Genomic DNA, 15409 nt, shown 5'->3' with positions numbered 1-15409 from the left:
ACTATGGACCCCTAAAAGTTTGTGCAATAGCAGCTCTTTAACTCATTACCTTTACCCTGCTCTGTCTCATTTATGGAGGTGGTGAGGCAATCCAAATCTGTAGTTACTATTTTATCTGTGGTTTAACATTTGTGTGCACAAAACAGAAGTGGATACAATAGGAACAGACATCTCTCCTCTTCAGGTGAGTTCTCAAGGCTACAAAAAAAGCTTCAGTAAGTAGAAAGTCTTGGAAGAAACTACACAACTGATCGGGGACAAAGCGGCTTGACAACATGGAATAGATGTATGGTCTTTGGTAGGTGTTTATTTCCCCAAAAGCCTGAATTTCTGCACAATACCTTTAAATGCTTTGTTCTAGTGAAAGTCATGACTAAAGTATTGAATAAAAATATTAGTATAACTAATTCTTTTTTGCTGTTTTTCTCTCCAGGGGCCTTTTTCTCCTATTAATGATTGAAAACTGAGAGAAGATTTTCCAACATGCAGGGTGCAGGTGACTTTCTAAATGTATTCAACACTGAGACCAGCAAAATATCTGTGACACTCTTCCTCATTTTTCTTGGTCTCCTCTACTGGTGAGTATGTCAATGATACACTTTTTTCAAGGGAAATAAGGACACGTAGATAATCTGCTAGTGCCATAAAACACATACATTGACATTTTATAGAGCAGGCAGTGCAAACGAATGCAACAATAACTCTAGACAGAATCCAGGTAAAGGTGAGCTCTGTTCTTTACTGCATTTGACACAAATTCTTTTCATTCAACCTACAAACAACACATTTCAACACTTTTGCCTGTAGGTATTCAGTCCGTCCCTTCTCAGTCCTCTCACGATGTGGCATCAAACATCCGAAGCCAGTGCCTTTCTTTGGGAACTTATTCATGTTTCAGCAGGTAAGATACAGTGTAACAAAGGAAGACCAGAGTTACCTTCAATGTCTGCTTGATTTTGCATCAAACTGGGATGGTGTCCTTGTTCTCATATTTGTGTCATTATTGTCAGCTGACTGTTACATCGACTGTGTTTTTCAAATATTCTTTTCAGGGTTTTTTCAAACCTCTGAATGATCTTGTCAAAACATATGGTAAAGTATGTGGGTAAGTAAAAATACATCCTACAACAGCAACTACTGAAATAAGATTGTGAATATTTTGCTTCTATAAATAATCTACAGTTTGAGATGATACTTTACCCATCATGTTTTGTCTGGACTCATACTTCAGGTATTATTTGGGCCGGACACCAGTGATAGTGGTAGCAGACCCTGATATGCTCAGACAATTGCTGGTGAAGGACTTCAGCAACTTCCCTAACAGGAATGTAAGGAAATTATACAAAGCAAAGATGCAACATGTGTGTTTATTCCTGATTATAACACAAGAGTTACTGAGGGGTTATTACAGATTGTTTTGCCTGTGCTCTCTTATCTCTCTGCAGAAATTTGTGTTTGCCAAAAAGCCTGTATCTGATTGCCTTCTCCAGTTAAGGAATGAACAGTGGAAACGAGTACGGAGTGTCCTGACCCCATCTTTCAGTGCTGCCAAGATGAAAGAAGTGAGAAAATAAAGTTCTCATTAAGTGAGATAAGATAAGATGAAATAAGATACATGACATCACATCTCATCTTCTGGTGCTTATCCGGGTTTGGGTCGCCAGTGCAACATTCTGAGACGGGAAGGCCAAATTTCTCACCCCAGTCACCTCTTCCAGCTCATCTGGGGGGACGTAGACCGGTAACTCGAGAGCTTCACTTTTATCCTAAGCTCTCTCTTCTCTCTTGCAAGCTACTCATGAACAACATCCCAAGATACTTAAATCCCTCCACCTGGGACAGTAACTTGTCCATGACCCAGAGTGGCCACTCCACTCTTTTCCAGCTGTGAACCATGGTCTTGGATTGGAGGTGCTAATTCTCATTCATGCTGCTTTGTACTCAGTCACGAACCGCTCCAGTGCAAACTGGAAGTCATCACCTAATGAAGCCAAAACGCTAAGATGAAATCCTGAGGCCACCAAAGTGGAAACCCCCCCACCACCTGGATACAACTAGATATTCTGTCCAGGAAACACCCAACACATCCAGGTTTTTGCTGCAGCCACTGCCTGAGCCGTGTTCCGCTTGGTCTATTGGCACCCAAGAGCTGTTCCTGGAGTCCTACAGGCTAGCCAAGCCTGACAGGCTTCCTTCTTCAGCTTGATACCTCCTTTTACCTCCGGTGTCCACCATTCGGTTTGTTTACCACCAAGGTACAAAACACCTTACAGTTGCAGCTCAGTGCAGCAGCCTCAGCTGTGGAGGTGCTGAACATGGTCTATTCAGACACCCTCACTACACGTTTGGGTGCACCAGGTTTGTCCAGCATCCTCCCTCCCCACCTGATCCAACTCACCACCAGGTGGTGATCAGTTGGCACTCGAGTGTCCAGAACATACAGCCACAGATCTGATGATACAATAATAAAATTGATTGAAATTTATGTTTGAACATGGTGGGAGGGGTGGACAGACGTGTGGCTATTTGCACAGGAACGCACACGGCTGGAGATCGCTATTCCCCCGCACTCATGGAGAAAAACATGCCTAGTGCTCCTCCGACTCGTGATACGGCAGGACTGTCGTAAAAGCATGTGACGTCATCACCGCAGCAAACAGTAAGAACAAAGTGGAACTTATCGGCAGAAATTAACATTGCACTTATAGCGATGCGATTGAAATATAAGGAGACTTTCGGACAGTAACTGAAGGTAAAATGCAGCTAAACAGTCCTGTTTTAAACCAGGCACTTCCACCTCCGCTCTGCTGCGTCTCAGCCAGCAGCGCTCTGGCAGCAACAGCACTAGAGCCAGAGCAGGGGAGAGTGGAGCTGGAACAAACCAAATGTTATGTCTCAACCAAGTACTGTATGCTTTTTATATTTTTAGCAGTGTGTCACACAAATAGCAAATATTGTCAAAAAAAGGAAGAAATCTTTGGGGGTGCTTTGATTGGGCTAAAATCGCCCCTGGCATAACAGAATAACCACCCCAGCCTGCTGCCTCTCAGCGAGAGCAACTCCAGGCTGTAGTGATGGGAATTCTGGCTCTTTCGGCTCGGCTCACTAAAAAGAGCCGGCTCTTTCAGCTCCCAACCGGCTCTTCAGGTTGTTTTGTTGCTTTAATTAATTTATTATTAACAATAATATAAAATTATGCACAAAAGGAATTACTAATGTAAAAAAAAGTGGTTTTATTTATATATGTTTATATATAAAAATATACAGTGACCCCTAGACACAAAACACATACAAACTCCAAAACACATTTCTAGCGTTAACTGAACTTCAAAACAGAGCTACCTAGATCACTTAAATTACACAATTGAAAGCATATGTGTATTGTTTGTGTATTTATACACAAGCATTCATATATGTTCATTTACCTGTTACTACCACACACCAAATCCGGTCGTTGGTACTTGCTGGCTTGTGTAGCCACGAGGTAACAAAAGCTCAACACTGGGCCTAGCATCCTGGAGCACTTCTGTTGTGTTTTGTACGTGTTTTGGAGTTTTTACGTGCTTCAGGGTTTGTACGTGTTTTGAAGTTTGTACGTGCTTCAGGGTTTGTACGTGTTTTGAAGTTTGTACGTGCTTCAGGGTTTGTACGTGTTTTGAAGTTTGTACGTGCTTTGTTTGTAGGGGCCACCGTAAATATACTTTTATTTATTCACTCCACATAAAATGTAATAAATAAATCATATAATACAAAAACCAACTAGTCACAGTTCAACTTTTAACTATTTACATTTTCAGCTTTTTCCTTTTAAACAAATTTAAAATGAAACAACACAAAACACTGCAAACCACAACACAATTAAATATAAATTAAAATATGAAAACAAAAAGAAGATGCACATTCTCTGTCATATGGGCCTGCATGAATAAACTTTCTGAATCCTTTATCATCCACAACTGAAAAAAGTTGTGGATGATTACTATACCTTTCTAATGTGACGTTGTTGTCCCTGGCTCTCTTTCTCTCTCTCTCCCTCCCGCTCTGTTCCTGTGCTACTGCGAGTGTAACTACCGCCCCTCCCCCCTCTGCCCAGCGCAAAGCACAAGGCTCGCATGTGGAGTGAAGCGGGAAAAAAGTGCGAGAGAGGGTGGGAGAAAGAAAAAGAAAAAACCACGGCTCGCAATAAGGAGCTGGCTCGCGTCGTTCACGTCAAAGATCCGGCTCTAAGAGCCATTTCGTTCGCGACCAACACATCACTACCAGGCTGGAGCCCAGCCCCTCTCCGGGAGGCTGGTTCTAGGGTCCAAGTCATGCTTTGAGGTGAGCCCAACTATATATAGCCGGTATCATTCAATCTCAAGCACTAGCTCAGGCTCTTTCCACAACAGAGGGGTGACATTCCATGTCCCAATACCCTGCGCCCAGCCGTGCCCCATAGGCTAAGGCATGGAACCCCACGCACCCTCTACAGGCATGACTCCAGGGTGGTGTCCCAGTAACCCTATGAAGCGCAGGGTAAACTGTTCCCTTGTTTTTGCACTGACAATAGTTGTCTGAATCGCCCTTCGTCTGGTTCCTCACCCAGGACCAATTTGACATGGGAGACCCTACCAGATTGCAAAAGCCTCCCGACAACATAGGATCCCAACTGACAACTTAGATTCCTGGAACTATGTTGTATGTGTAATTTAAGTAGCTGTGGTAGTGGTGTTTATGGAATTACATGGACCTGTCCCCCATTTTTTATGTTTATGGACCCATTATGATTCACTGAAGTGTTTATAGGACTATTTTGCATCTGTCATTATCTCTCCATTTGAGTGTAGATGGTTCCGCTCATCAACACAGCCATTGATACCCTGATGAAGAATTTGCATGTCTACGCTGAGTCAGGAGAGGCCTTTGATATCCACAGGTAAATACATAAACAATGATGAAAGCCTGAAAGCAGTTTGTCTACTTTACTTCTACTGTATTTTTTCTTTCACTGTTCATATTTCTAAAATTTGATGCTATTTTGCAGATACTTTGGCTACTTTACCATGGATGTTATTGCCAGTGTGGCATTTGCAACTCAGGTGGACTCGCAGAATAACCCAGATGACCCACTTGTCCAACACGCTCAGATGGCCTTCACCAATGATTTCTTCAAGTCTGTCTTGTTACTTTTCTGTGAGTCATTATTATAACACAATTGAATTTCAGATATTTATGTAGGACATTAAAAGAGAAAGTTGATCACAAAGAATTGTAAGAAAGAATTTCAGAAAGGTTAAATAGATGTAGAATATGCCAAAGAAGTATTTAAGCATTTTTGTTGATATACCTGTGTATACAGTTCTCTGCAGATTTGTGTGTTTCTGTCTTTAGTTGCTTTTCCCTCCATCATGGCTCCTCTGTCGAGGTTCATACCCAACAAAAGACGAGACAAGATGAGTCATTTCTTCATTAACAGCATTCACAAAATCATCAAGCAGAGAGAGGAGCAGCCTCCTGAGCAGGTGAATCTCAGACTTTCCTAAATCTGTGTGTGGCTTTGAAACTGTCATTTTCCTATCTTTCTTATTTATTTCTTTTACACGTAGAGACGTAGAGACTTCCTTCAGCTGATGTTAGATGCTCGAACCACCGAAGAGTGTGTGTCATTGGAGCGCTTTGACACTTCAAATGACACCGATGAGATCAGTGACAACAACCAGCAGACCCAGTCTTCAGGCAAAGTTCAGGAAAATGACCTTCCTCATTCACAGGAGCCGTCTGTCAGGCGTCCACAGAAAAAGATGATGACTGAGGATGAGATTGTTGGTCAGGCTTTCATCTTCCTCCTGGCAGGCTATGAAACCAGTAGCAGCACTCTGGCGTTCACCTGCTACCTCTTGGCCCTCCACCCTGAATGTCAACTCAAAGTACAGAAAGAGGTGGATGATTTCTACACTAGACATGTGAGTGTTTTACAGTTGGTTCTGATCTATTTTGATTCATGCAGTTGTGGACAGTCATTGATTGTCATGCTGTTTGCTTTGTAGGACTCACCTGATTACACAAATGTGCAGGAGCTGAAGTATTTGGACATGGTTATATGTGAAGCATTACGCCTCTACCCTCCTGGATTCAGGTAAAGAAGGATGTCAATTGGGGCTACAGTGGGGTAGCTTTGGTACCCTGTGATATAGGAAGATTTTCAGCATTGTCCCTTAATTAGCTTTTCATGGGGTATAGCCATAATGCTATCATCCGGAAAACCTTTCTTCTTCTTCTTCTTCTTCTTCTTCTTCTTCTTCTTCTTCTTCTTATTCTTATTATTATTATTATTATTATTATTATTATTATTATCATCATCATCATCATCATTACTGTTGAAAGATCAAAGATGGGTTCAGCAATGCAGATGTTTTCTGATCTTTTGACATTTGGGTTAAGCTCTGTTCACATTTGGATCCAGATGCATTAAAAATGCTTTTGTAGCTATCATTACGCTTAAACTCTTCTTCTTTGAATGGAGCTATGTACAGAAATAGAGAGCAGGGGAGGCAAGAGAGGCAATGGCAACTATAACTGACAGCAAAAAGCAATAGAGCTTAAAAGTCCAAATAAATTAAGGAAATAACAGTTCTGATAATGATGTTAAATTTATTTTCACTGTTTTCCCCCTTTAGTTTCTCTGGGGGTGGCAGTGGTCAGGGAATTACATAACGTAATAAAGTAAATAAATAAAGTAAATAAAGTTACAGCTCTTCTGTCGATACTGTGTGTGACCATTCTGTAACTGTGTAATTTTGAAATTTTCCCACTAAGGTTTGCACGAGAAATAGATCATGACTGTGTGGTGAATGGTCAGCAACTTCCTAAAGGAGCAAAACTGGAGATCCCTGCAGGCTTCCTCCATTATGACCCAGAACACTGGCCCGAGCCTGAGAAGTTCATTCCTGAGAGGTGCTTCAGTTCTGTCTGAAACGAGTAAAGAGACTGACTTATGACTGCAGTCAAATGTTGACTTATTAACATGATTTCAGCTGTATATTAACAACATATTAAATATTTTTCTGTACAGTGGTACAAATACATTTTTTGGGTGTGGTAAACACTTTTGTGTAGTGAAATTATCACATCTGCAACCCACAAATACAATCTCAATTCAAAAAGTTGGGACACAGTGTAAAATATAAATAAAAACAATGCATTTATTTACAAATCTTATAAACCCATAATTTATTCAAAATAGAACATTTAAACTGAGATATAGCTTGATTTTGAATTTGTTGGGAGTTGGCACATTGCAGTGTCAGTAGTTAGTAGTATCAGTTAGTAGTATCTCCTCTTTTTAACAACAGTCTGGAAACTGAAGAGACCAGTTGCTGGACTTGGAGTTGCTGGACTTGGATTGAGAGTTTTGCTTTCATGCTCTGCTCTTTCTTTAGCACAACGAACCAATGCAGCCTCCACATCTCTTCAGCAGTGGCCCCAATCTGTCTGTCAATTTCCCACTCCATTTTTCCCTCACTTCTGAGGGTCTTCATAAGACCCTCAGATACTTAAACCCCTGCACTTGGGGTAGCAACTCGTCCCTGAAAAGAGTAGGCACTCCACCCTTTTCAGCTAAGAACCATGGCCTCCACCTTGGAGTTGTGATTCTCGTTCTTGCCACTTCATACTCGGCTGGAAACCGCTCCAGTGAGTGCTGGAGACAACCACCAGATGAAGCCAAGAGACCCACATCACCTGCAAATAGCAACGAGGAGATTCAAAGGTCACCAAAATGGGAACTTTCTGTCACATGGCTATGCCTAGAAATTCTTTCCATAAAAACTATGAACAGAACTGTATCATGTAATATTTTTCATGTAGTTAAATATCTCAGTTCAAGATAACAGTAGTTTTATGCCATTGTATAAAGTAGCAAGAGAAATTTGTCTCATTAAGAATGTGGTCTTTTAGTTTCCAATGCTTTTCATTCAACTTTAAAAACAACAACTTGCTGTTGATCCCCAGGTTTACACCAGAGGCCAAGGCCAGTCGACATCCATTCGTATACCTACCATTTGGGGCTGGCCCCCGTAACTGTGTGGGAATGAAGCTCGCCCAGCTTGAAATCAAACTGGCTTTAATGCATCTGTTCCACAACTTCAACATCACTGCTTGCTCTAAGACTGAGGTACGTTTGACTTAGAGCTGCTCAGCAAATCTCATGAATGTTCATTAACAGCCAGTCCTGAAAAAAGATGTTTGTTTTATCGAGGGCACTCTTTTTTTCAGGTTCCTCTTGAGTTGAAGTCGTTAAGCACTCTTGGTCCTAAAAATGGTGTTTGTGTGAAAATTTCCAGAAGGAGCAAGTGAGATTGTCTGCTGACTTCTCTATCGAATGACTGGATCATTTTCACCAGACTGCAAAATAAGTTCAACTGTCTTAGTTCAAGTTAATCCAGTACTTGGGAGATGCTTGAAAAATCACAACATTGAAATATTTTAGATTTGAATGTACTAAATATAATAAGGGATTTACTGCAGATTCATTCAAATGTTTTAGAAAATATTAACTATAATTTTGTGACTGGAACAGTTTGACAATTTACATATCAAATGGAAGGAATGCCACATGAGAAAATATTTCACAAGAAGATTTTCTGTATTGATGCACATATATAAATAGACACTTTATTGCAGTTTTTATGCGCTTGTTGTTTAAAACATTGAATGAATCATTTTTTACAGGAAAGTTGATCCGATTAATCACTCACTGTCTCTTTCAAACAGTGTGAGGAATTGTGACCGGCAGCCTTATGATTTCAGTCCTGATTTTGAGGTTTTCAGTGCTGTCTGTCAGCAAAATACCACAAATAATCAAATGGCTCCATTCCATGATATTTGGCAAAAAGATGGAGCATATGTAAAGGAGGCACATGCTAATTTTGCCACATTAAATCCCGACTGTTATTCACCTGCTTCATCTACTTTTTGTGCAAACGTTGCAAATCAATGGTTTATCCTTAAATTTTAATGGTCAGTGTACTTGATCTGACACCAGTTGAGTTACAAACCACCAGAACACACAAGAAATGAAAATCCTCTGTGTCCCAGTCTAAAGGAGAATTACGCTATATTTGCTGTTACCTGAAATTAAACCCACATTCTGTATATGGTGATCGATCTGTACCAAATACCCAGAAACGACAGGAAAAGACTCTGTCCATTACCATCCAGAAAAAAAATCATTGAATATTTTAAATATATTCTGTAAAAGTAACAATGTTATGTTTGGTATTATCATCTTGTGCTTCCGTACGAAATAATTGGGCATGTTTAATATAACAATGTCACAAATGTCTCTCTGGGAAACGCAAGAAGAGCCTTTCCACTCCGGTGCAGATGGGGGCAGTAGACGACGCAGCTTCCTGTGGAGTGACGAGCTGTTGTCAAAAAGAGGAAGACGTGACTATTATATTTACAAAACCTGGGCGAAGGACGAAGAAGGTGAGGTGAGTGTGTGTTTCTCATATGCTGAATGTTGCGGTGTTAATATTATAAAGACACAAGTAATAGAAACATGTTAGTGATATTAGTTAGATGGAAACCTTTATTTCATCAGCAAGCTAACCTAGCATCACATGAGTAAATGAGTTGTGCGCCACAGGTAAGGACCGTTAGTAAATGAGAGAAAAAGGGTAGGTTAGGTTTCACTTGTTCAGTGGTTAGTGGTCCCTACAGATCCAGCTAAACTAGTGATGGGCACATGAAGCTTCATGAAGCACTGAAGCTTTTCATCCAATTGGTTCACCCCAGCGCAAAGCGTCTTGAAGCTTCATTTGCTCCAGTAGGACATGTACTGGACGTAAAAATATTAGTTGGCATGAATTTGAAGAGTGTGGCCTTTTGCAAACAGCCTGTAAATGTCAACAACAAAAGGAGTGTGTAAAACATGTATCAATCAATCAATCAAACTTTATTTATAAGGCACTTTTCATACAAAGATGTAGCACAAAGTGCTTTACGTGGTTAAAAGCAGCCTACCCCGCCCCTCCAACTCACTCCCCACACTTTCATTAACATAAACGATCATGGATACCCCCCCCCCCCCACGCGCACACACACACACACACACACACACACACACACACACACACACACTTACTTAAAGAGTAAAATTGGGCTGGGTTCGCATGAGCCAAGTGAGGAAACACTATCACAGGGAGCCGTCTGCACCGGGAGCCGGTCACAGACCGCAGCCTCCAGGCTGGGCACACAGCAGGAGGGAGGCAAAGAAGCCCCCCAGCCAGGCTGAGAGGACCCCAGAGACCCAGCAGCCACGGTCGATCACAGCCCCGGTGCAGAGAGCGCCCTCCGAGGAAACACTGGAGATATGACCTAATAAGAGTATATACAGAATTTTAAAAAAAATAAGAGTGGGATACAATATAAATATAAATATAAATAGAGTAAGAAGATTAAAAAATGAATAAGAATAAAATCAGTAAATATTAGGTAAAGCCTAAATTAATAATAGAATAACAGGATAGAATAAATAAGCATAAAATAGATAAACGTTAAGTAAAAGCTAAATTAAAAAGGTGGGTCTTGAGCCTGTTCTTAAAAACATGTACGTTCTCTGCGGCCCTGAGCTCCTCCGGCAGGTTGTTCCACAGACGAGGACCATACCACTGAAAAGCTGCCTCTCCGTGAGTATGTGTCCTGACTTTAGGGACAATCAAAAGGCCAGTACCAGAGGACCTCAGGGTCCGCGAGGGTTCATATGGTAAAAGCAAATCTGAGAGATAAGAAGGCCCAAGACCATTAAGACATTTAAAAACCAATAAAATAACTTTAAAAGTATATTGTAGTGATGGCAGTATACTGTGTATATTTATGCTGGCAGTATGGAAAATGATCATTTGGAAATGCTTAAAATGGAAATGATCATTTACTGTGAGGTGAGGTGTGGTTGGGGTGTGGACAGTGGTTGTGCTTTTGTAACGTTGAGGTATGGACAGCTACAGACTGAGGCCTCAGTCCTGCCTGTTCACATTTTATTCAGTAAAAACTACATTTTCACTGCTTTTATGACGTTTTTAGTGGGGAGAACATAGCTAGGATTTAATGATTTAACAAATGTTTTGAATCCTTTGTCCTCCACAATACTAAATGGCTGGGAGTCCTCAATCACCATGCTAACCAGGTCTTCATCTATTGGAGATTGTTCTCCTGAGGAAAGACAATAAAGACAAAGCACAAATATAAATATCACACACGTAACTTATAACAGTTGTATAATATTGTTATATCATTTAGTAACATTACTGCATGCTATATTATCATGGCATTTGATGGCTCACCTGGTCTTGCTCCACAATCGGTGTTCCCCTTATTCTCATGCAAAGCTCTGTAGTGCCTAAGCATGGATGAGGTGTTGTTGTTATATCCCAGCTCCCTGGCACATAGCAAACACTTCACCTTGTACAAAAGTAACGACAGCTTAACATAAATTGTATCGCACCATCAGTATTATGAAAATATATCTTCTGTAGAAATTTACATACCTTGTTGGGAGGAATAAAATCAAAATGTTCCCACACAGGGGAGGACATCCTCCTCTTCTTAGCTGGCTCCATTCTCTCCTGACTTTCTCTCCTCACTCTCATAAACCTCCAAACGGTCTCCAAACTCTCACTAACCGCAACTCTCCATCAAACACCCACATTTTGAATGAAGTCTGAGGGCTTTATATCGCTGTCATATCTCGCGGCAAAGTTCGAACCGCTTCATGAACCAGTCACGTGGTACAGCCGGGCAGCGAGGCTTCGGACGTCATCATTTTCAGCTCCTCCCATAAATGAAGCAAGCCTCGATACGTGCATCGCGGAAACGCCCCCTCAATTACTCGACACAAGCTTTGAAGCCTCGATACAGAACGTCACATCACTAATCTAAAGTATTTATATAAAATGACTTTTACCTTGCTATATAACACTTCTGGTTTCTCTGCTGTGGTGATTTCCGACGTTTCTGTCTGTTTTTATGTCTTATAACTTTACTTCAGTTGGTAAATACACTGTAGGCAAAAAGATTTATGAAGGGGGTATATAATTCTTTTGTTTTAAAGACCTGTTTTGCAAGTATTTTTATGGCTTCCTGTTTTTGTACGTGCATTATATTCAATCTAGTTCTTTTTGTTAACTTAAACCCTTTTTCTTGTTTTTCTGCGCAGGAACTTTCATCTCAGTCTGAGGATAGAAAACAAGATTTTCCAACATGCAGGCTGCAGGTGACTTTTTAAACATGTTCAACATTGAGGTCAGCAGAATATCTGTGACAATCAGCCTCTTCCTCATTTTCCTCGGTCTCCTTTACTGGTGAGTGAACAAATGTTCAGTATTTGTTTATTTATGATGGACAGTCGGACAGTTTTTGGATAATGACACATTTTATGTCAGTTTTCTCTGTACTCCACCACACTTAGCTGGAAATAAAACCTTAGTATGTTTATTTGTGACATATTGTTCTGCTGTGAAAATACAGCAATATATACTATATGTTACATATTATGTATATCCACAGTCACCCATTTTCATAGACTCAAAGGTAATTGGACAATTGACTGATAGGCAGGGGAGGCCTGTTCCCACATTATTTCATGGCAAACTAAGCACTTAAAAGGAGTTAATTATTGAACTTACATTTTGGTCGCTGTTCACATGAACTCTCAATATGAGATGTCAGTGAAGGAAAAAGAAAGTATCATTAGGATAAAAAAAATAAAAATAAAACTATCTAAGAGTTAATGAGCTTGATGTTTAATCCTTTCATTCACAACACATCATCACATTTCTGCACTTTTGCCTGTAGGTATTCAGTCCGTCCCTTCTCAGTCCTCTCACGATATGGCATCAAACATCCAAAGCCAGTGCCTTTCTTTGGCAACTTATTCATGTTTCAGCAGGTAAGATACAGTGTAACAAAGGAAGACCAGAGTTACCTTCAACATCTGCTTCATTTTGTGTCAAACTGGGATGGTTTAAAGCAGCGGTCCCCAACCCCTGGGCCTCGGACCGGTACCGGTCCGTGAGTCGTTTGGTACCGGGCCGCGAGAGTTGAGGCTCAGGTGTGAAATGTGTGGTTTTCAGGGTTTTTATTGGTTTTCAGCGTTATTTTGTTATCGTTTTTATCGTTAACTCGGTTTCCCTGGGTCTTTTCATGTGTGTTATGAATAAATCTTCTTTTTTTCGGTACCGGTACTGGTTTTTAGGGGTGCAACGATACTCGTATCGATATTGAACCATTCGATACAGTGCTTTCGGTTCGGTACGCATATGTATCGAACAATACAAAATTTGTAATTTATTTTATCAACTTTCCTTCTGACGATGATGTCTGTGTTGAGCGCTCAGTGAATCTGCGTTCGACTACTCCGCCTAGGCTGCACTGTCGAGCGCAGATCCACTGAGTGTTCAACACAGACAGCATCGTCAGAAGGAAGAGCGCAGGGCAAGCTAGCGAGACAGAAGTTAAGCTCTCCTTGCAACATGGCAAATTGAACCTCCCCCACCCTCATTCAGATCTGGCGTTTGGAATTATTTTGGTTTTCATGTGACGTATGACCCTGAAGGTAAGCGCGTCATGGACTAAAGTAAAACAGTATGTTGGATGTGCCACGCAATGCTCAATTACATGGGTGGGAACTAGTGTGTTAGCGCAGTTAGCTCGTTAACGTGTTGGCTGTCTAGCCCCACGCAGGGGTAGCTCGTTAACGGAGATTTGCCTTGTTGTGGCGTTAACGTCATTTCAACGAGATTAACGCTGACAGCACTGGTGGGAACACAACGAATATGACTGCACATTTACGCCGACATCATCCTAGTGCAAAGACAAGTGGAAGCAGACAAAAACAACAAGCATGCTACAAACTTTACCCGAGTCATTTAGACAGCCGTTAGCACAGGATTCTCCTTATGGGGACCTGATATGTTTAATATTGTGGCGAGCTCAGACAACGAGGAGACGGAGGTATCGTTTGGTCTTGCTTCCCGTGAGCTAGCCAGGGAGCACAGCCGTTTATTGACATCTGCAGAAGAACACTGCCGCTATGGAACGCCAGGACTGCCATAATGAATTAATTAAATACACCATTAAATAATTAATTAAATGTGGCAATAATTAATTAAAATTGGAATTAATTAATTAAATAAATAGTTATGACACATGTAATTAATTAATTATTGACACATTTAATTAATTATTTATGTATTTCACATTTTAATTAATTATTGACACATTTAATTAATTAATTATTGACACATTTAATTAATTATTTATGTATTTCACATTTTAATTAATTATTGACACATTTAATTAATCATTGACACATTTAATTAATTATTTAATGATATATTTATTTATTTCATTTTGGCAGTCCTGGCGCCTGGCTCTCATCTTGAAATAATTTTATCTGTCAGCCTCACCCATCAAACTCAGGGGGCGGGGTTAACGCTGCCCATGCAGCTTCTCTAACATTTGATTGGTTGCCGTGCAAAGTAAGTCAAAACAGGTCGATCCTAGATAATCGATTGCTTGTGTAGACTTGGGGCAGCCAGGTATCCCAGAATGCAGATCAAATCACAGGCAGCAATGGTGGTGGTGTAGTTTTAAAATACCCCGTTTTTCTGTCACCAGCTACACTTTTAACAGTGTTTTAGCCGCGAATGTCGCGCCGTATGTCTGGTCAGGTTGTCAACATAGAACATTTTTGCAAAAGTGCTCAGATGTTTTCAGAGATTTCACTAGCTCTGCTAACAATTAGCATGCAGAGTGCACCGAGGGGGTACGTTAACCGGTTTGTTTACATATTCCACTCTCCGTGTTCCACATGTTGCATTCGCAGATTCTCATTTTCACCGAACGATCGTCTCTTTCCGCCTGGTCTTGTGTCTCTGTGCTTCTGTAACATAAAGAATGAGCTGACATTTTTCTCACGAAACCAGCGATCAGCTCAACAGACCCTCAGTTTACCTGCATGCATCCTCCTCCTCCTCATCTGTCAGCTGTTTAACACCTGCTGCTAATTCAAGAAACACGCCTACGTTACCTGGTGATAGTCACAGTTTAACTGGGCAGCCGGTGCTCGATATAAAGCAATGTCAGCGCATTTTTCTGCACAAGATAAGTAAATATAGTGTTTTCCCCGAGCGCAGAGCTGCTGGAGCTTGTTTCCTTACAGAGCACTTTATAGGCGAACAGCTTCATCAGCGGCTGATGTCCAATCACCGGCACACAGCTTTGAAACCTCACCTTAGTTTTAGCTCTCAGTGGTTAAACGCTGGACTTCATTCACTCAGGTTCTGTCTGTCGGGTCACGTTTACTTCGCTGTTTTATTTACAACTGAGCAAATCGGTTTGGCTGAGGTTAAAGTTACGTTTCATAACT

At 40.9% G+C, this 15409-nt stretch overlaps 2 protein-coding genes across 7 annotated transcripts in view; both read left to right on the top strand.

The window, feature by feature from the left end:
- Positions 1–50: 50 nt before the first annotated feature.
- LOC113027106 (thromboxane-A synthase-like) lies at positions 51–8935 on the top strand. Of its 4 annotated transcripts, none has more exons than XM_026176598.1 (14): positions 51–184; positions 434–496; positions 816–901; positions 1053–1105; positions 1232–1328; positions 1446–1562; positions 4827–4915; positions 5024–5172; positions 5371–5501; positions 5586–5942; positions 6027–6115; positions 6796–6933; positions 7990–8152; positions 8254–8935. In XM_026176598.1, the coding sequence occupies exons 2-14, from the start codon at positions 484–486 to the stop codon at positions 8332–8334; spliced, it is 1563 nt and encodes a 520-aa protein (XP_026032383.1). In that variant the 5' UTR covers positions 51–184; positions 434–483; the 3' UTR covers positions 8335–8935. The 4 variants fall into 4 exon arrangements, with proteins under 4 accessions (XP_026032383.1, XP_026032379.1, XP_026032382.1 ...); XM_026176594.1 differs by having other exon boundaries at positions 434–578; positions 808–901; XM_026176597.1 differs by lacking the exon at positions 51–184 and adding an exon at positions 204–286 and having other exon boundaries at positions 434–578; positions 808–901.
- A 68-nt stretch (positions 8936–9003) lies between these two features.
- Positions 9004–15409, top strand: part of LOC113027103 (thromboxane-A synthase-like) — a 32960-nt gene continuing 26554 nt past the window's right edge. For 2 of the 3 annotated variants that reach the window (XR_003272984.1, XM_026176591.1), the window contains exons 1-3: positions 9004–9473; positions 12197–12341; positions 12835–12928. Coding sequence is in view for 1 of the 3 variants with exons in the window: in XM_026176591.1 (XP_026032376.1) it covers positions 12241–12341; positions 12835–12928 (195 nt within the window). In the remaining 2 variants the exon portion in view is untranslated. The remainder of the gene's footprint in view (positions 9474–12196; positions 12342–12834; positions 12929–15409) is intronic. The other variant, XR_003272985.1, reaches the window with a different exon arrangement.

The sequence above is a fragment of the Astatotilapia calliptera genome, chromosome 7 (genome assembly GCF_900246225.1).
Source record: "Astatotilapia calliptera chromosome 7, fAstCal1.2, whole genome shotgun sequence".
Lineage (NCBI taxonomy): Eukaryota > Metazoa > Chordata > Actinopteri > Cichliformes > Cichlidae > Astatotilapia > Astatotilapia calliptera.
Note: the sequence above shows the minus strand (reverse complement) of the source record. Positions and strands in the feature narration are given on the sequence as shown.

Bases quoted from the DNA above. Each gene is read 5' to 3' on its own strand.
- LOC113027106 (XM_026176594.1), top strand. From the start codon at position 484: ATGCAGGGTGCAGGTGACTTTCTAAATGTATTCAACACTGAGACCAGC. The intron at 579-807 runs GTGAGTATGTCA...TTTTGCCTGTAG, and splicing joins TTTCTTGGTCTCCTCTACTG to GTATTCAGTCCGTCCCTTCT. The intron at 6,116-6,795 runs GTAAAGAAGGAT...TTTCCCACTAAG, and splicing joins CTCTACCCTCCTGGATTCAG to GTTTGCACGAGAAATAGATC.